Consider the following 21331-nt stretch of genomic DNA (forward strand, 5'->3'; position numbering starts at 1 on the left):
GCACTGCTGCCTCACAGCACCAGGGACCCAGGTTCAATTCCAACCTTGGGTGACTGTGTGGAGTTTGCACATTCTCCCTGTGTCTGTGTAGGATTCATCTGGGTTTTCTGGTTTATTCCCAAAATCCAAAGATGTGCAGTTAGGAAATTGGTCATGCTAAATTGCCCATAATGTTCAGGAATGTGTCATTTTGGTGTATTAGTCAGGGGTAAATGTAGCATAATGGGGTTGTGAAATGGGTTACTCTTCAGGAGGTTGGTACGGACTTGTTGAGCTGAGAGGCCTAACTCCACATTGTAGGGATTCTATGAAATCTTGATTAAACAGATTGCCAGTTAGTGGAGGTTTAATATCATACTAAAAATATCAATTAGTTATTTTTTTGAAATATATTAAAATGTTTGTATTCTAGTTGAATTAAAATCAAAACCTTGTCATTTTCATTACTTTCTAATTTTAGCTTGGTGTTTATGATTTGTATAAATATTGCACATATGGAGATTTTCTGTTGCAGAAACAGCTAAATAAAATTTTCAAGCAACGATTTTTGGAATCGCTTATTTCAATTGAAGTATTTTGTTTTCACTTTGCTGATACTTCTGTACCTTTCTCTGCTTCACATGTACATCTAATTTTCTCTTAAAATTTCCAGTGGCCTCTGTCTGAACCACTTCTTGTGGTAGACTAATCTGTACTCAACTTCCTACCAGTCAACAAAATGTCTGTTCACCTCACTCTTGTGAATTGACAATTCACATAGACAGGCCCCTGCCACACTCTCCTCACCATTGGAAATGAGCTCCTGGGCACTCTATGAAAGCTTGCAAGAATTTTTAAAAAAGCTCTACAACATTTACACTTCACCTTACCTGCTTCGGTGGAATTATCCCACTATCTAAAGATAATTTCTCACTCCCTATTGCTCTTGTGAACTGTTGTTGTATCCTTTTATTGTTTTCATGCACATTCTCCAATTGTGACTCCAAACAGCACAGAAGTCTTGTTTTTTTTCGCAAATTAAGAGTAATGTTGTTGCTAGTACACTCTATACTATTTGTAAAAAGCACCAAATGTCAGTCTTACATGACAACAGTTCTAAGTAAAACAGTATATGCAATGCAGTTTTGGATATCTCAGAGATTCGTAGACATTAAATACTTGTCTTTTTCATTTTCTTTCTTCTGTATTTCAGTGACAAGCGTGCTGAGCAGCACAGATTTATGGTTGGAAGTATATGAAAGGAGCTTTTATGCCAAGATTATTAAACAATTCTAGTTTTGTAAGGCAGACAGAATCGTAAATTCATTCCAACAAAATCCAGAGCATGACAAGTTATAGGATAAAGTAATAAATGAGAAAAAGAATGAAGTAATAGCTATCTCAACTTGGGGTTAAAAGACAAATCTGAACCCGAAGGTCAGCAAATCTCTTGCAATCAGTTTAACAGCAATATTACCAACCTAATTTTCTCAATTAATATTCTTGAATTATATTTCTCATAAAATCCTTTTACATACGGCCAATGTCCCCCTCCCACATGGAGTTCTAATCATGTACTTTTATGTTTTAAATGTCTGGTTTTATTTTCATAACTGTACTCTAATGTTCCAAGATTATTAGGAAGGCAAATACAGTGCAATTGTAAACGTTAACTTGGCTGGAAGCAGAGAAGCCATTAAACTCGTTCAAAGCAATCTCAGAAGATTTGTGCCTTTGATTTGTTTAAAAAGAAATCCCCTTGCATTAACTAATCATTGTTTGTCTTTAACTTTAAAGATTCACAAGGTCTTCAATTGCCAGGAGTGCGACAAAAAATTCATATCTGCAAACCAGTTGAAGCGCCATATGATTACCCATTCAGGTAAGTCCAACCTGGAGATTTTTTTTAACTGGAAAAGCAGAAAAACAGGTAGCTGAAGTTTCATTTTCTTGGGGCCTGCCTTGTGACCTGCTTCCCTGGTAATTAAGTAACACAACATAAAATTTGTCATAGCTGCTTAAATGTCTTTAATCTGAAAAAGAGCAATTCATGCTCATGGTGCAAAGCAGTTTTTCTTTGAAGTGATTCTCTTTTGACTGAAGTTAATTAAACAGAGTTTGGTATTTAGAAGAGATGCTTTAAGATGTGCAAATTGCAGGAGATATACCCAAGCTTGTCCGACAAAAGAGGCAATTTGATGCACATAATTCCAAAGGCATGCAGCTGTCTGTCTAATTGGTTTAATCTTAATTGTATTGACTTAATTGGAAGATTCCCTCAGTGGACAAAGTCTTCCTTTCATCTTTCCTTCTTTATCAACTGACAGTTTAATATTTGCTGCTCATTCTTCACAGAGAAACGCCCTTACACCTGTGAGGTCTGCAGTAAATCTTTCAAACGGCTAGATCAAGTGACTGCACATAAAATTATCCATAGTGAGGACAAACCCTACAAATGCAAGCTTTGTGGAAAAGGATTTGCTCACAGAAATGTGTATAAGAACCACAAGAAGGTAAATATGAATTCTATATATATGCATATATACAAACGTGAATATCTTTGTGTATATATGTGTATATATAGTAAAAAAAATTCTCACAAATTTGTGATTAACCCTGCAGCTGACTGCAAAAATAACCTTGTAATGCCCTGCTACCAATCATGATTGATAAATTTGCACTTGCTTACGTCACAATGTTTGTAATCTGCACTCACTGACATCACCCTCTCCACAGCACAAGGACCTGGGGAAGCTCTGCATATTGGTAAGTCATTAGTAATTTCCCAGTTGAACGACTTATTTTTCAAAAAGATTATGTTTAAGAAAATGTATACGTGGGTGAAATATCAAATCAATTCAATTGCAGCTGTGAATTTAAGATGTTTTTTCCAAACCCCTCACTTGTCTTGCTCTCATAACCTCTTACCACTTTAATTTCTGAATTTAACACTTCTGACACCCTAGAAGAGTCCTTGCCAATACTAAGATAGCAAACGTGTAACATTTGGCAAGCAGTCCAATGCAAACATGTAAATCAATGGGAAAGATTTGATGTTTGACTAGGTATGCAAGTACATTTAGGATTATGAAAGTAATCGTCTTCTACGACTAATAAATATTCGGTTTAGTTTCAAAATATTATGGAAAGCTCTATACCGTTAGTACTTAAAGCTTTGAATTGAAAAAGTCTGAAATATTGGGCGGATCTCTCTCTCTTTCTTCCATTGGTTGAATGTTTAGGATTAATTGAATGCCATTATTTCTCATTTACGCTATTTTACTATCATGATGAGCTATTATATCAGCAGGTCTACATATACTTCTCCTTCATCTAACTAACCACAAACAATAAGCTCTTATGAGGAGAGCAATATTCTGACAGCATGAGATGAATCTGCTACTGCTATTTACAGTACTCCTCCTGACTCCTCCTCCTGTTTGGTTACATGTTCCATCACAAGCCCTCTTTGCCTTTCTCTCTGGCTTCTTTCTTGTTATTTAAATCCACTCTGCCATCAGCGTATTTCCCACCCCCACCATATCAAAGTCATTTTCCTGCCTCTGTACCTGCTTAGAAAATGTTGCATCCTAATTTTTTTTTATTTCTGTCAAAGGGTTAGAAACACAGATGTTGCCTGACTTGGTGAGGTTTTCCAGAATTTAATGTTCCAATTTTCGCTTTTTCGTTTCATTTGCTGTGAAGGTGAATTTAAGGATCTTAAGAAACATCATCAAAGTAAAGGAATATTGAGAGTGCTGGGTGAAAGCGTGTTTGGGGGGTAAGGAGTTGGGAGCAGGGGGAGGAGTCAGGGTGTAGGGTTGGGGAATGGGGTGGTTATCTGCTGACAAATAAGAGAATGACCCAGTGAAACCTGGTAGTTTTGGATGGGGTTCAGACATTATTTGTGATATGTGTGTGTTTTAGGGTATTCTTGTCCATGGCAAGGCTCCCTGACTGCAGTGGCTGCTGTCCTTCAATGATACCAACAGTCATAGAGATGTACGGCACGGAAACAGACCCTTCGGTCCAACTTGTCCATGCCGACCAGATATCCCAACCCAATCTACTCCCACCTGCCGGCACCGGCCCATATCCCTCCAAACCCTTCCTATTCATGTACACATCCAGATGCCTTTTAAATGTTGTAATTGTACCAGCCTCCACCACTTCCTGTGGCAGCTCATTCCATACACATACCACTATCTGTGTGAAAAAATTGCCCCTTGGGTCTCTTTAAGATCTTTCCCATCTCACCCTAAACCTATGACCTCTAGTTCTGGACTCCCTGACCCCAGGGAAAAGACTTTGTCTATTTATCCTATCCATGCCCCTCATAATTTTATAAACATCTATGAGGTCACCGCTCTGAAGCCTTCAACGCTCCAGAGGAAAGAGCCCAAGTCTATTCAACCTCTCCCTTTAGCTCAAATCCTCCGACCCTGGCAACATCCTTTTAAATCTTTTCTGAACCCTTTCAAGTTTCACAAAATCTTTCCGCTAGGAAGGAGACCAGAATTGCGTGCAATATTCCAACAGTGACCTATCCAATGTCCTGTACAGCCACAACATGACCTTCCAACTCCTGTACTCAATACTCTGACCAATAAAGGAAAGCATATCAAACGCCTTCTTCACTCTCCTATCTACATGTGACTCCACTTTCAAGGAGCTATGAACTCCAAGGTCTCTTTGTTCAGCAACACTCCGGAGGAACTCACCATTAAGTGTATAAGTCCTGCTAAGATTTGCTTTCCCAAAATGCAGCACCTCACATTTATCTGAATTAAACTCCATCTGCCACTTCTCAGCCCATTGGCCCATCTGGTCCAGATCCTGTAGTAATCTGAGGTAACCTTCTTCACTGTCCACTACACCTCCACTTTTGATGCCAGTCCACTGATAATCCATGAACGTATGCACAGGATAACATCCAGGCTAAGGCTGCTAAGTGGCAAGTAACATTTACACCCTAGAAGGTGCCAATAGCGACCATCTCCAACAAGAGAGAAACTAGCCACCTCCGCTTGACATTCAATAGCATTACCATCAGGGAAGATCCACTTTCAAGATCCTGCATATTACCATTTGACCTGAAACTAAACTAGACTAGACAAACTAGACTACAAGAACAGATCAGAGATTAGAATCCTGTAGCAAGTAACTCACCACTTCCCTTCCAAAACCTGTCCACCATTTATAAGGCACAAAGTCACGTTGTTGGAGAAAGTGAGGACTGCAGATGCTGGAGATCAGAGTCGAGAGTGTGTTGCTGGGGAAGCGCAGCAGGAGCAGGAGAATCCAGTCACGTTGTTGATAACCAATGCTCTGTTATCTTTACGTAATGGATTCTGTCTTTTGCGCTCCATGTGTCAGGGTAACTGGCCTGTAGTGTCCGGTTTCTTTTCTCTCACTTCCTTTCTTGAATATCAGAGTTGCATTTCAAATTGACAGGAGTTTTTGTAGAATCCAGTGAATCTGGGAAGATCGGCGCCAATGCAACAACTACCTCGGCAGCTATGACTTGTAGGACTTTAAGACAGAGACTCTCAGGCCCAAAGAATTTTTTTTGCCTTTTAGTCCCAGTGTCTCCAGTACTTTTTTCTTTAGAATTAATTCTTGATTTTCCATAATTTATGACATGATTTTGTGTTGCCTTCTGTGCAGAAAGGTACAAAAAGGAAAGTTACCCTGGGTAGTTCTGAGGATTGAGGAACCATGATGTGCATGCCCATAGATTCTTGAAGTGTAAGGCACAGTTGGAAAGGATGGTCATGAAGAAATATGGGATACTTTCCTTTTCAAGAGCTGGGCAGCTATGATTGAGCTGTATAGGACATTTATTAGCTCACAACTGTGTGCAGTTCTGCTCACCACTCCAAAAGAAGGATTTGATTACTCCAGAGAGGCTGCAGAGAATATACACCCAAAATAGTGCCTGGACTAGAACCTCTCATCTATCAAGGCAGTTTAGATTGACTGCGGTTATTTTCCTCAGAACAGAGAAAGCTGATAGGAGACCTGTTTGAGGGGCATAGGTAGTCTTGACTTTTTTTTTAAAAAAACCGTCTTTGCAATGGGGTCAGCTTCCATGGGGCACGATTTAAGGGAAGCAGCTGGGGGTTTAGAGGGAAGAGTGTTTTCACCCAGCACATGGTGGGTATCTAGAAATCAGTGCTGTGGTAGAGCTGTGAACTATCACAACATTTAAGAGGTGTTCAGATAAATATTTGAAACACCACAGCATATAAGGCTACAGGCTCAGTATTGACAAATGGGATTAGCGTAGTTTGCTGCTTGATGTCCTGGAATGGACACAATCAGCCAAATGGCTGCTTTCTGTACTGTAAAACCTCGATTCTAAAATATTGATTTAATGTTTCCTTTTTAAATTTCCTATAGTAATTTTTCCTGTCTCTGCCTTTGACTTAACTGTTTACTCTCACTAATCTGTCTCTTTCATATCCTTGTAGAGCTCTTGCATGAGATGGTAGAGGCTTAATTCAAGTGCAAAACCAATACCCTCCTTTAAGATGGTTAGTTCAATAGTGAAATGTAAAATAGTGCAAATTTAAAGGTCAGATTGTATACCTGTTCTGAAGTTAAACAATTGTACCTCATCCTGTACTCACCCAAGCAGTTTTATATTCTTATTTACAAAGGATTTCAAACGGTTTTCTTTTTAGCTTTAATCATTTTAGAATTGTTTATTTATAAAATGATATTTAACTTTATTGAAATCACTAAATGAAATCACTGAAAAATACTTGGCACTTGCATAATGCTTTTCAAGTCTTTTGGACCACCCAAAGCTCTTCAAAGCCAATGCTTTGGTTTTGAAGTGGAGTCACTGTTGTTTTGTAGACAAATGTCACATCAAAATTCAGTGCAGCTTGGCCAAGAAACAGCAGTAAGGACTAATGTGTTTGTGCCAGTCCACTTCAGTATATCATTTCACCTGATGCAAAGTTGAGCTTTACATAAGGAACCTGCAGAGTTCCTGTCCAAGTTTGATTATATATTTAACCTTGATGTTTCTGATATTACAATCAGTACACCAGTAAACACAAACACAAAGTTTGTAAAGTACCAGATATTTGAGTGTTGCGTGCTTTTCTTTTTCTAAGTATACTTTTTTTGATCTTTAAGTTTAGCAGGATAGCTTGAAGAATGAGATGCAGTGCAATGAAACAATTATGGCTTCTTCATATCACGACAATCTAATTGATTTACTACAGTTGATGGTCAAACTTTCTATACTTGTCTTTAGTAATAATTACTGTTAAGTTCAAGTACTATTTTAGCTCTAAGGATCTTGTGTTTACAGTCTCTATTGTAGGTTTAATCACATCTAAAGAGGTTAAGATGGTTTACCATAGTTTCATAATATGAGAATATTTTGTCAGCAATGACTATGATTAAGCTATTGTAGGAATGCTTCCAGGACATCAGTTCCACCTGCAAATTTTTGACATCACCCACTCCTTGTGTAGAATTATCCATGGAATTGTTGAATGGTGACAGCACAGAAGGATGCCATTTGCCCTATCATGTCTGTGCTAGCTCTCTGTAATGTAAGAACATTACACTTAGTACTACACTTCCCTTTTCATCATATTCCTGAAAATCTTTCCTTTTCCAATTCTGATCCAATTCTCTTTTGAAAGTGATTATGAAATTTACCTCCACCACATTGTCAGGGAGGGCTGCCCAGATCTTAACCATTTGCTGCTTAAACAGGTTTCTTTCTCATTATGCCATGCTTTTTTTTTCTAATCAGCAAATATGTTCCTCTCTAATGCAAAATAAGATGTTGTTCAAACCTATTGGACGTAGCTAGTAATGGCAGCTATTCAAAATGAAGAATTTTTAGTGGGTTTGAGAAATGACAGCAGGTGTAAATTAAGTTAATTTTAAAATGTGGAATATTGTGAGTTTCTGAGTGATAAGGACTATGGGAAAATGTGTGGCAGGGTTGGATGAAAAGTCCAGTGACAGCAGGAACTTCTGCTCTATTAGGTTTTTGACAAGTTGTGTGATTAGATTCTTGCTAGACAGTGACTAGTTGCAAATTGAGTGGAATTATTTCTTATCGATGCCTTATTAATGCCAGAAGTCACATGATACCAAGTTCTAGTCCAACAGGTTTATTTGAGATCACAAGCTTTCGGAGCACTGCTCCGTGATACACCTCATCTGACGAAGGGGCTGTGCTCTGAAAACTTGTGATTTCAGATAAACCTGTTGGATTATAACCTTCTTGTGCGACTTCTGACTTTGTTCACCCCAGTCCAATGCTGGCACCTCCACAACATGACCTTATTAATGGCACAACATGCCTCATTAATATTTAGCTGCTTGTGTTCCCAAACACACTATACAAGCTAGATGTCTAGAGCACGTGAGATGGAAATCAGAGCAGGTACCTGGTGAATTCAGCTCTGAACAGCCTCCGTTAGTTATCAGGCACTAATATCTTTGGGCATGCTCCCATGTAAACTGGCCACACACAGCCTATTGTTGACTGACATTGGCTTCTAACCTGTGCCAACCTCTTAAAAACCCTATTCAATTCGCTTACAGGACCCTTGTGCACTGTTATATTGCATCAAGGATAATGTGCGCTCAGAGATGTGCACTCAGCTCATGGATTGGACCAGGCAGTTTCTCTGTGCTGTTTTCTCACTGTCATTGTGTGAAACCTCAATGTGAAAACCGCAGTGAGAATTTGGTTAATTCAGCTCTCCGCTTGCTCCAAAGGACCACCATGTTACTTAGAGCCAGACAGCATTTTGGGGCACAAAACTTTGTTTGCACCCATCATCCGTGGACATTGGCATTCAGTGTTTTCAAACCACTCATGACTATCGTGGCACCTCTCTCTGATATGTTTACAGGACACACAGACTTGCATTGCAGGATGCAAAGCCAGCTAACATTGAAAGGCTGTTGCAGGCGGTCTTTGCACACAAGGTGATGTACCCAGTTGAAGGCTTGGACTTGATTGCTTCTCAGGGCAGTTTGCCTATTCCCTGAGCACTGAGATGACCAGACAGGGGGTTTTGCTGGTCAGCAATCCTCACACAAGGGGAGAGACATCTTGTCGCATGACCGTGTGCTACATCTGTCTCTCATCTGCACCATATCCCAATACCTTACGTGCTAAGCACACCACATGTGCAGCAAGCAGGCAGCTATGTCTTAGGGCATAGTCCTCACTGAAGTCCATAGAGGCACCTGTCAGTCAGGAGGTCCCAATACAGTGAGCCAAGGACAGCCTCCTGCACCAGGCCAGGGGATCCGGCCACAGTCATGTGGCCAGTCAGTGTGATCTCATTCAGGAGATCCGTGCCTCTGCTATGCAGTCCAGGGAGGGGGGTCAGTCCTATGTCTGTATTACGGCCAGTTCAGGGATTGGGATCGTGTGGTTAGGGAGATGTACAGCCAATACTCAGAGGTCTGGGCACCTCTGGTATATGGGGGTCTGATCAGGTCATTCAAGGGCATTGGACACGCTAAGTCCATTTGGTCCATCCGGAGATTCTGAGGGTGGGGGGAGCTGGTGAGGACTTCTACCAGGGTGAATTATTCTTGGGGCTGGGGTGGGGGAAAAGGTGGAAATGACAGTTGTGAAGAAGGAACGGTGTCTGCAGAGGGTGTGTGGAGAGACAATAAAACATGCATGGGAAGGGTCACATGGGACAGTGTCCTGTCCAAGATCAGGTGCATGAGGCTTCAAGGGGTTGATGGTGTATTGCGTTTACAGGTAAGGAATTCAAATTTTTGGGGAGTAACCTGACTGCAAGCCAATAGCTGAGGAGCATTTGTTATCACCTTCCATCATGAATTTGAAAGTGAGTAATGGGTAACAAAATGACTGTCTCTCCACAACCCTAGTTTTGTGGGGAGGAGGGGGTGAGGGGTGAATGACTTGACCTGTGATGGAGGGGGCTGCAGGAAACACCAATGTCAAGGTGTTTAAAGGGAATGAACATTGCACACAGAGCCATGCACTGTACAGGGTACTGGCAATCCCTAATCCCTGGCTATCCGCATGGGATTGTCCCTTGTTTACGGTGTGCCTCCCTGGCCCAGATGTCACTGACCGCCTTGTTGACTCCAATATCTTTGGACACAGAGGCTGGGAACAAATTGGGATGTTGTAGGACATGGGCCAATGGTGTCAGCAGCACCCATTGTCCTGGACACTCATGGTGCAGCAGGCTCTTGGCACAGACATCAATCTGTGGTGCATCGTGTGTGCCAGGGAGGTTACACTGCATGCTTGAACACTGATTTACTGCATTACCCTGAGAGACAAGCAAGCAGATGACAGGCGAAATGGTGACATTTATAAAACAGTGCAAAGTAGCATACAGTACATTGTCAGCGTGCCATTCAAGTGTCTTAAGGAGATTTTCTTCTTTCGCTCCCTCCCATTTCATCTTCGTGTACTCCCTGGCTCTGTGGCTGATGGGAGGGGTAGAGGGAGTGGTGTGGGGCTCACTGGCCCTGGGGGTTCGTTTGGACTCTGCCAGCTGTTCCACTGGACACATGGCACTGACCCAGGTTCCAACCTCAGACCAGGCTGCATCTCCTTTTACACCACTCCCTGCATTAGGACTTCCTGGTCCCTGTGGGAAAATCATGGAGCCGTCTTCCCTTTCTCCCACATCATCTGCAAATATCCTTGAGCTTTAGAATGCCAGTGCTTGTTTGGGGACAGTGGCTTGTTAAAAATTGCACCATGAAATATTTTGGTGACTATTCAATGACCGTCGACCATAACAGCACAAGAAATAAGAACAGAAGTGGGCCATTTGGCCCCTCAAGTCTGTTCCACCATTCATTATGATCATGACTTTTCTGACATTTCTCTTATCCACTGTCCTGCCCTTTTCCCATAATATCTGATTCCCCTACTGATCAAGAATCTATCCATTTTAGTCTTAAATATACACAAAGTTTCTGCTTGAAAAGCTATAGGAAGGAGTTCAAAAGACTCCCAACCCTCTGAGAGAAAGAAATTCCTCCTCATTTTATTCTTAAATTGGCACCCCGTTATTCTGAGACTATATACCCTCTGGTACTAGACTCTTCCATGAGGGGAAACATTCTCTCAGCATTTACCCTGTCAACCCCTAAAGAATCCTATATGTTTCAATGAGATCACCTCTTATTCTTCTAAACTCCAATGAGTACAATTCCAACCTGTTTAACTTTTGCTTATAAAACAAACTTTTCATTGCAGGAATCAGCTTAGTGAACCTTCTCCGAATTGCCTCCAATGAAATAACATCCTTTCTTAGATAGAACTTGGTGCAACATCGAGGGCCAAAGGGCCTGTAATGCGCTGTAATGTTCTGTGTTCTAAAACTGCTCAGAGTACTCTACATGCAGTCTAAGTAGCACCTTGTACAGTTACAGTAGAATTTCCCTCCACGTATACTCCAACCCCTTTGAAATAATGATCATCTTTGCATTCGGCTTCCTGATTATCTGTTGAACCCACTTGCTAGCTTTCTATGTTTGTACACAAGTACGCCCAAGTCCCTTTATGTTACAGTTATTTCTCCATTTAGCCAAAAACAAATAAGATTCAGCTGAAATATTCTGCGGATAAACCGGGACTGATTATGTATACTAATGGTAAAATTCACCTGTTGGAGAGTGTGAGAATACCTTGTGAGTTTGACGAATGTCTATCTGAAGTAAAGAAGCACTATCCTTTACAGTCACATTTGTTGCACTTTTTGCAACAATGACTCATATGGCCACCCCTGTCCAGTGGCTAGCACAAAGAAAATCTGGGTCATGTTAATGCAGTCAGTTAAATCCCATTGAGCCAGGTAACTAGTTTGTGTTTGAGATCCGTCAGCTTCAACCCTCCCTCTCTCATCCCTAATCTTCCTTCTGTTACAATTCACTCTTAGAACATCTCCATCTTCCCTGTATAATCTTTTGTTGCCTCACCATCATGGCTGATGTACAAATCTGTAGATGTTGGCTTTCCCTGTCCAGCTTCCACCCTCTGTCCTCGCTGGCCAGTTGTGCCCTTTCTTCCTTTCACAACCCTCAGCCAATCTCAATGTATTAATACCACCTTCTCCCCTGTTTCTATCAAACTGCCTATCCAAGAAAGGCTTCTACAAAGTCCAAATCCATCGGGAAGACACCTTCACTTGCTGCATATCTTATTTCACATTTGCTATATACTTAATTCAAAAGGTACAGTTTAATCTGCTGAAACGAAATGCATGATACTAAATTTTTGCTAATATACTAAATGTATGCTAATATACAAAAAAAAAGTGTCCCCACCCCTTGCTGTCTGGGAGCATAACTTGGCAGCAACTTAATATTCAATTTCTACCCACCATCAGGAAGTTGACATTTTTACTGCTGCTCAGTTAATACCCTTCTCGCTGTCTTGTATGTTATTCCCAGGGGCTTTATAAGATTCTACCCAACAATGCAAGCTTTCTAGACCAATTTAATCACTAAGGTCTTTTGATGTGTGATTTGGAGCTGATTTATTTGCTGAAACCAGTTACAGGAAATTTGGGCAAAGTGGTGATGGACTTTGCTCTTTTAGCTGTCTGCGTGTTTTATTTGTAGTCTTCAGCAAAATAGCTTTACAAACAACTGTGCCTATAGAAGCAGCCAGCCATGGCAAGTACAGGTGGAGTTTTATTGAGGAACCGCTATTTTCTTATGGTCTGAGGATGTCTGTGATCATTGGGAAATGTCTGTGCAGAAGAACAGGAGCAAAACCAAACAGAGAAGGGAATAAGTCAGGCTCTCAGTCTGGTGCTGGCTATGTTTATCTTGCCATCTGCTTGTTTACATTCCAGTGTGTTGTTCGAGCTGTGGATGGGAATGACCAGTTTTGGCACTGCTGACCTCCAGTTTTCAATATATTTTTCACTAATATCTGGACAGCAGGAACGCTGTGACATGTAAAGTTTCTGTTAGTGCAGAATTTGTGTCAAGTGAACTGATCAATTTCTGCAGATATACACTAGATAAATGAACGCGTAAAGTGCAAAAGTTGACACTTTTCCACTCTTCTTGAATGGGTAAAAGCTGAGAGAAAAACACTTGTATAACCACCCCCTCTGTCTCTTTGGTGAGATCTTCTGTTTGGGGTAATCTCAAGTATCCATTTGTTAATGTGCTGGCTTTGTGCATTTCTCTAAATGCAGCAAAAGATTCTTGCTGGATGCTTTCATGTGGAGGTGGACATTTTGCATAGAGCTGTGTCTTGAGCATTGTACAGAATTGATGGAATCTGCAAAGCGTGGACTATTTATTTGTGTGCTTTGTAAGGACAGCTGAACAGTCATTTCTTTAGCTCAAAACTGTGCCGTTTTCACTGCAGCAATCAGGCACATGGGAGAAAACACAGCCATCGAATCCAAAATTTGCATCGACACAATTCGAACTTTGGCTGCTCGTACAGATTTCTAATTACAAAAACACACAGTCATAGTGAGGGTGTATAGAAACAAACACAAAATAAGAAACAATGAAAACAAAGAAGCTGGACAGATAAGGAAGTGGGAAATGAACTGGAAGTTAGAGAAGGTTGAATTGGGTATTGAAACATGAAAATAAAGGACAGCTTGTTTCTGCTGTGTTTTAGCCTGTTTCTGTGTTCTGTATCTACATCTATACAAGTGTACACAAGCAACAAAGAAAGAACACCGAGAAGCTGCAGATGTAAAGAAACAGCAGAGCAATGAAAGCTGTAAAGCAGATCCGCCAAGGCAGTTCAGTTCATGGAATACTGCGGCTTTATAGTCTTTTTACAAATTCTTTTCATCTTCCTTTTTTGCCTGTTTGCTTTTCTTTCTCTTAAATTTTCTCTTAAATTTCGTACAGCAGCCGTTGGGAACACGGATGCTGAAGCAGAGAGCAGGTCATCCAGCTTCCATGTCAGCTGCAGTTGGTGTGTGGCCCAAGGAGACCAAGTAAAAGAATAAATAATGTTTGCCTTTAGTTAGTAGAACTGGGGGGGGGGGAGAGAGAGAGAGAGAGAGAGAGACACAGCATAAATTCTTGCCTTTCAGATTGAGGTGTTCTGGCTTGGACTTAACACAAACAAGTGCAAGAATATTTTAAATTGGGATAAAATAGGAGATAACTATCTTGATAATCTTAAACAAAATCAGCTTAACATCAGTTGTTGGGAAAACCATCAAAATGATTTTATGGCATCTCGTGGGAGAACACCTGGATAAACACATGGATTAGGAAATGGAGAGGATGGGTTTAGCAAACACGCTGGAGTTTTTCAAAAATATTATTATAATTACGGGGAAGGAATTGAAGATTTAGATTTTCAGAAGTGTTTAGCACAGTTTCACAGAGATTAATTGTTAAATTTGCTTCAGCAAGTATAATGAGGAGGTAGTATAGGCTTCTGGATAGAAATGGACTGAGTCAGGAAATGGAAATAAAAATTTTTAGACTTGGAGATGAGGTTCTTCGAATGGAGATATGGAAACAAGATTATTAAATTTTCAGATTCTGCTAAATTTAAAAACAAAACAAAACCCACAGTGAAATCCGATTTAGTATAGATTAGAAGATTTTGATGCAATGGAAATTGTGTTGTTGCTGTATTCTGCCTGTAGTTTTAGCTTTTTAAATAGTCACTATAGAGGATTCATCTTGGTTTTGATCCCACTACCCCAGCGCTGCTGGTTTGTTTATAACTCTGATCCTTACAGTATTGTGACATAGTGTTTTGAATTGTAGAGTTTCAGATTTGTTACTTTTCTCTGCTGTGTGCTCTGAATTCTTGCTTTAAAAATCCCCCTTGCAGAACTGCAGCATCTGCAAGTTTTATCTGTAAGTTATTATGTGGCATGGGCACTCAATTCTGCTGGTTGTCATGGATTTAAACAGAGAGAAGGAATTGATCCTGAAGGTAAATGGGCAGGTACACTTGGGCCTGACCTGTGCCCTAATTAATCAAATAATCAGACTGGATGTTACTTTTTGGATGTCTTCGTGACCTGCTAATGCCTCACAAGGGAAATAATAATATAGTCATTTCATTTACTTTAGTCCAACCGCCAGATGATTTATTCTACAGCTATAGTCCTGCTTATTTCTGTAAAGGATACAGTATTATGTTTTTTGTACTGGTATGTTTTGGGTCATTACTGGTGACATTTGCCACATTAGTCTTCAGCAGACTAATGCATCTAGCGTTTCAATTACTTCCTTTGCAGTAAAAGGGAACAGCATTACATAGCATATTACTATGTGACAGACTTTCCAAAAGTATAATAATTCCTTCTTGAAAGCAGACATGTTCCATGGTGAAAATCTTAACTCCCAACACCATGAGCTGTATTATTAGGTAAGGCTTTTATTCCCTCAGTGGTGCCAGATATCTGAAATAGGGGTAAATGTGTAATAGGGGAATAGCAGTCGTCATGTTCTAGTTCCTTTTGCCAGCATTATTTGAAGGAGAAGTCAATCTGGACAGCTGTCACTCGGATGCTTCCTGACCTACTGTGCTTTTCCAGCACCACTCTAATCTTGACTCTAATCTCCAGCATCTGCAGTACTCACTTCTGCCTAACTGTTTGGTCAAATCCATCCATTGTATAGGCCTGACTAATGATGAACCCCAAGCAGACCAAAGTACATGAAACACTGTTCATGTCAGAATATATGATTGACGTGTTGAATGATAATTCTGCTCTGTTATACATTGGCAAAAGGTTATCCACAGCCCTATAGGTTATTGTATATTCTATGATGCTTAATTTTGCAATTTTGAGAAGAATATAAGAACCAGGAGCAGGAGTCAGCAATTCTGCCATTTCATACAATCAGGGCTGGTCTCATCTCCTGCTTACATTTATACAGTGTCCTAGCATCCACCACGTTCTGGGTTAATGAATTTCCACAAATTCACTTTGAGAGAAGTAACTTCTCCTCCTATCGGTTTTAAATCTGCTGCTCTTATTCTAAAGCTCAGACCTTACTTTCTAGTTTGCCCACGTGAGGAAGCATTCTCTCCATGTCCCCTTTAATGCTTATATATCTCAATTAGATTTCCTCTCTTTCTTCTAAACCCATCTTGTATAGGCCTAAAATGATCAATGTGTCTGCGTAATATTACTGCTTGAATCCATCGAGTGAACCTGAACTGCCTCCAATAAAAAAGAGACACCTTCAGTCTTGACAGAGAAGGAAGCAGTAAATAAATGAAAACAACAAAGCTGTTATAATCAAGAAGGCTGACAATAATCATCTATTTTACATAAAAATCTGATAGTATTCTGTGTAGTATAGACTCCAAATACAGCATTATCTGCAAATTACCAACCTGTCAGTATTTCACCATATCTAACATTAATATACCCCTCGACAATCTTCACAAAACATTCTAAAGGACATGTAACCAATTTATTTCCTTATTCAAATTTGATGTATACATGCTTTAGTGTTTCATTCTTTCTGCTCTGATGTTAACCCATTTGTCTACTAGCTAATATTGAGTTCATTTTAAGTTGAGTGCAGCCTTCTGCTCAGTGGAGGCTCTGCCATATTTGTGATATTGTATTAATCCTTTTGGTATCTCCAGCTGTTATAACAGATTTGACCTTGGATTGAGTTGTTTTTTTTGTAGCCCATGTAAGATATACATCTGTAGCTCTTTCAGAAGAAGATTGTATGGCTCTATTCATTATCTTTTACTTATTAGTGGAATGTGGGTTTTGCTGACAAGGCCGTTTGCTTGATCTCTCTCCTTCCATCCCCTACTGCTTTGTATTCCTCACTGCCCCCTGATGTAGGCACCCTGAAAGGCAATTATCGAGAGTGTGGTGTTGGAAAAGCACAGCAGGTCAGGCAGCATCTGAGGAGTAGGAGAATCGACGTTTCGGGCATAAGCTCTTCATCAGGAATGAGGCTTGTGGGTCGGGACAGAGAGATAAATGGGACAGCATGGGGTTTGGGGGAAGGCAGCTCAGAAAGCAATTGATGGATGAAGGTGAGGGAGAAGGTAATGGGTCAGAGGGGGGAGTAAGGGACAGGTTTGGAGGGTGGTGCCGAGTTGGAGGCTTGGGACTGGGATAATGTGGGGGAAGGGGACATAAAGAAGCTGTTGAAATCCACATTTACCCCGTGTGATTGCAGGGTCCCAAGGTGCAATATGAGGCGTTCCTCCTCCAGGCTTCAGGTGGTAATGGTTTGGCGATGGAGGAGGCTCAGGACCTGCCTGTTCTTGTCAGAGTGGGAAAAGGAGTTGAAGTGTTCAGCCATGGGGCGGTGGGGTTGCTAGGTCCGAGTGTCCCAGAGATGTTCTCTGAATTGATCTGCAGAAGGCATCCAGTCTCCCTGATGTAGAGGAGACCACATCGCGTGCAACGGATGCTGTAGATGACATTGCTGGAGGTACTGGTAAATTTCTGACGGATTTGGCGGGAGGTGAGGGGAGTGGTGTGGGCACAGGTTTTGCATTTCCTGCTGTGGTAGGGAAAAGTGCCAGAGTGAGGTGTGGGCTGGTCGGGGGGTGTGGACCTGACTAGGGAGTCCGTGGAGGGAGTGGTCATTTTGGAAGGCTGATGGGGTGGGGAAAGAAAGGCAATATGTCTCTGGTGGTGGGGTCCATTTGGAGGTGGCAGAGGATGATGCATTGTATGCGAAGATTGGTGGGGTAGAAGATGAAGGCCAGAGGATTCTGTCCTTATTGTGTTGGGAGGGATGGAGTTCAAGGGTGGTGGTACGTGAAGTGGAGGGCATTGTCAACCACATAGGAAGGAAAGTTGCGAATGTGGAAGAAGGGGGCCATCTGGGACTTGCTGAGGTGGAATTGGTCATTCTGGGAACAGATGCGGCAGAGGCAGAAGAATTGAGAATAAGGGATAGCGCTTTTACTGGAGGTAGAGTGGGAGGAGGTGTAGTCTAGATAGCTGTGGGAGTTGGTGGGCTTGTAGAATATATCTGTGGTTAGTCGGTTGCCAGAGACGGTGATGGAGAGATCCAGGAAAGGTAGGGAGGTTTCCAAGATGGTCCAGGCGAATTTGAAATCGGGGTGGAAGATGTTGGTAAAGTTAATGAACTGGCCAACCTCCTAGTGGGAGCATGAGACGGCGCTGCTATAGTCATCGATGTAGCAGAGGAACAGGTGGGGGTACCCCCTCGCGTTTATCTCTCAGCCCCAGCCCACAAGCCTCATTCCTGATGAAGGACTTATGCCCGAAACATCGATTCTCCTGCTCCTCGGATACTGCCTGACCAGCTATGCCTTTCCAGCACCACACTCTCGACTCTGATCTCCAGCATCTGCAGTATTCACTTTCTCCACCCTGAGAGGCAATTGTCAAATTAACATTACACTATGCCAAGGCGGTGGGTGGTTCTGCGGGGTCACTTGGCTTTTCACCTTCTCACTGAGTGGGCTTTTGTTGGCCCCACCTAAGATACAGTTTTCACTGCAGTAGAACAATGAGCAAAGAGTAGGGGGTCATTTAAAAGCTGTCATGTCGCTTCATCCCATTCGCTGTCGAAGACTATGTCCACCGCCAACTGACAGCCTTACCACAAAAGTGTGCAGGGAGAGGAATGTACGTGTTAACCATACAAATTAGCTACATTAGCTGACATTGCCAATCCAAAAAAAAAATGGTCCTGTAAATAACACATGGAGTGTACTGGCAAGTACATTAATCCAGCACAATTTGTTTTTCTTGGGACTGTAGGATCAGCTTTAAATGCAACATTTTTTCTTTGTTGTACTTAGTATAACTTTTAGAAATTTGAATGCTGACAAGATCAGAGATATAATGGCATTTTCTTAACAATTGTCATTTCCTGATTTTAAAGCCAGTAAGTGCAAAGTTGTGCTATTTTGCTAGATGACTGCATCCCTTCCTTTTGGAGGAGAATCACAAAAAGCACTTTGAACAGAAGATGTAGTGGAAAACATGTCAAATGGTTTGTGTGTGGGTGTTTTAATTAAAATAGCTATCTAATTTATCTGTTTGGTAAAATCTTACAAAGCACTGTTCAGAATTTAAAGATTGCTCTAAAATACTTCAAAGACCCATATCTTATTTAGATTATCTTATTTTCCAAATATATCCATGTGAACTGAAGAACCAACTTTTAAAAGAGAAAATTCAGAGGGTATTACTAGGAACTGGACTATTCAGTTCCTCAAATCATTACCTAACGTTCATTGAGATTATGGTTGATGTGTACCTCAATTTAACTGACACATGTATTCTCAATTTTGTTAAATACTTTCTCCTAATAACAATCTGCTGAGCTTAGACTCAATATTTTAGTTGCCAGAACATTTACAGCTTTAGGTGGGAGAGGGAGCTTGTGATTGCTGTTACTCTTCTTGGGCAAATACGCTTCCTAATTTTATTTGCAAATGGTCTCGTTTTAACGTAACTATTTAAATCCTGCATTGTTCTGGTGATCTGTATATTAATGTTCACTTATAGGCGGGAAACAAAATACAGGGCAGGGAAGTTGGCTGAGTGAAACTGGTCTTACTGAGAGCAGGCATGGACTTGATCAGTTGAAGGACTTGTTCTGCGTTGTAACCATTCTATGGTTCTATTCTGTTCTTTAATGGATACAGATATAAATGTTGGACTAAATGATGACTCCTAAATCAAACCTAGAAAGTACAGTATAAAGATGATAGCTTACCATGAGGTATTGAAAACATTTAAATTGCTTGTTTGATATCTTCTCTCACAGTTGATTTGATTTGGAAATTGGTATGGCGTTTACCACTTTTGAGATGGCTGCATACTCTGGGTGGCAGCAAACTGGGAGGCCCTGCATTGGAACCCAAATCACAAAAGCAACTCGCACTCACTCATACACAGTTCAGCCACAATCAAGCATACTGCAAATACTGACAGAGGTCAACCAGAGAAAGGTTGAAACGGTATAAAGCCATTAGCATAGATTTAAAAATACTTGAGATGTCAAGATCAACAAGCTGCAGTTTCCTTGCAGCCTAATGCTGTTTCGGTGATTTTGCAATCCAATTCTCCATACAGAGATGACACATTAAAGGGACAAAGTCAGAGATGGGGCTGCTGTATTCTAACGTTAACTGCCTGGCCCTTGCCTCCTGTGAGCGCGTTCTGATGTGTGATATGGAGTCATCATGATGGCTTCATCCTACAGCTCAAATACACCACCTCACAAACTGATCCATTCTGTTCTGTTGTTCAGAATACTATTTGGAATTCAGTTTTTGTTTTACTAAAAGTTGATAGATATCCTTTATAAGCAGTATAAATCCTTTCGTTCAATCATAAGAACGAGTTGATAGTTGTTCAATGCTGCAAATCATCTGATGAGTGCTATCCAATGCTGTTTTGCCTTTAAGCACAATTTGTTTCTACTGTATTCAGTCAATTGCTTAAAGCATTCCTGTGGCAAACTCCATTCTTAATAATAAAGGATGTTGTTGTTTTGTATGACACTAGTAATTTCTTTATCTGTCAGAAAATCTAATATATGTTATGTGGACTTTCCTGGATTAGATTTTAATGGCTTTGTAGTTGACCTTTGCAGCCTGTTAGATGTCCTTCTTTATGCAGTCTTTATAGGGAAGGAGAAAAAAATAACTGACATGTTAAAAGTAATTGAGAAAGAAAAATTAAACTTTATCTCATCAAAGATATTTTATCTTTAGCACAATTAACCTTTAGGCTGCTGATGACTTTAAATTAAATTGTTGCTGTGTATTTTGCTGATCTAATGTTTCATGAGTCTTTGAGAATTGAAGTGACACAGTTCTCCCAGCACAGACATGTACAGTATACCTCTGAATATATGACTTTCAATTTTCTGATTCACTGCATTTTCTGACCTTTTCTTTACAGCAGTTTCCTCCCTTCATCTCCCAAATAATTTAACACCGTTACTAATTTCCACTTGTCCAAATCCATTATCCAAGGTAATTGGATGCCTATGTTACAGTTCAGATAATCCAGAGCGCACTGTAAATACTCACTGAGTACAGACCTTCAGTATCCTCAGCGCATGACTTGACGGCCACTGAATGTTTTTTGTTTATTTTCTTTTCCTTTGGTTTGCTTGCAGATTTCTGAGGTTACATTTTCATGACAATGCGGCTTCAGTTCTCTCAAGAATCAATTCCAAAATTATGCGGGGAAAATTTAGAAAAGCTCCTGTCATTTGACTGTAAGCTGGTAACTACAGACATTGCCAAGTAAACTAAATCGAAGTGATTTTTTAAAACTGTAATGCTAGAATAGTGGTGCTGAGAAAAACTCAGAAGGAAACAGGGAAATAGAAAAAATATAAATGGTAGGGGAAGGAGACGAAA

At 40.7% G+C, this 21331-nt stretch overlaps 1 protein-coding gene across 3 annotated transcripts in view; it reads left to right on the top strand.

Annotated features, from left to right (window-relative positions):
* The window catches only part of prdm5 (PR domain containing 5), a 328285-nt gene that overhangs the window by 120992 nt on the left and 185962 nt on the right, over positions 1–21331 (top strand). For 2 of the 3 annotated variants that reach the window (XM_060832378.1, XM_060832359.1), the window contains exons 9-11: positions 1777–1861; positions 2335–2492; positions 2716–2745. In XM_060832378.1, coding sequence (XP_060688361.1) covers positions 1777–1861; positions 2335–2492; positions 2716–2745 — 273 coding nt within the window. The remainder of the gene's footprint in view (positions 1–1776; positions 1862–2334; positions 2493–2715; positions 2746–21331) is intronic. The other variant, XM_060832368.1, reaches the window with a different exon arrangement.

The sequence above is a fragment of the Hemiscyllium ocellatum genome, chromosome 1 (genome assembly GCF_020745735.1).
Source record: "Hemiscyllium ocellatum isolate sHemOce1 chromosome 1, sHemOce1.pat.X.cur, whole genome shotgun sequence".
Classification (NCBI taxonomy): Eukaryota; Metazoa; Chordata; class Chondrichthyes; order Orectolobiformes; family Hemiscylliidae; genus Hemiscyllium; species Hemiscyllium ocellatum.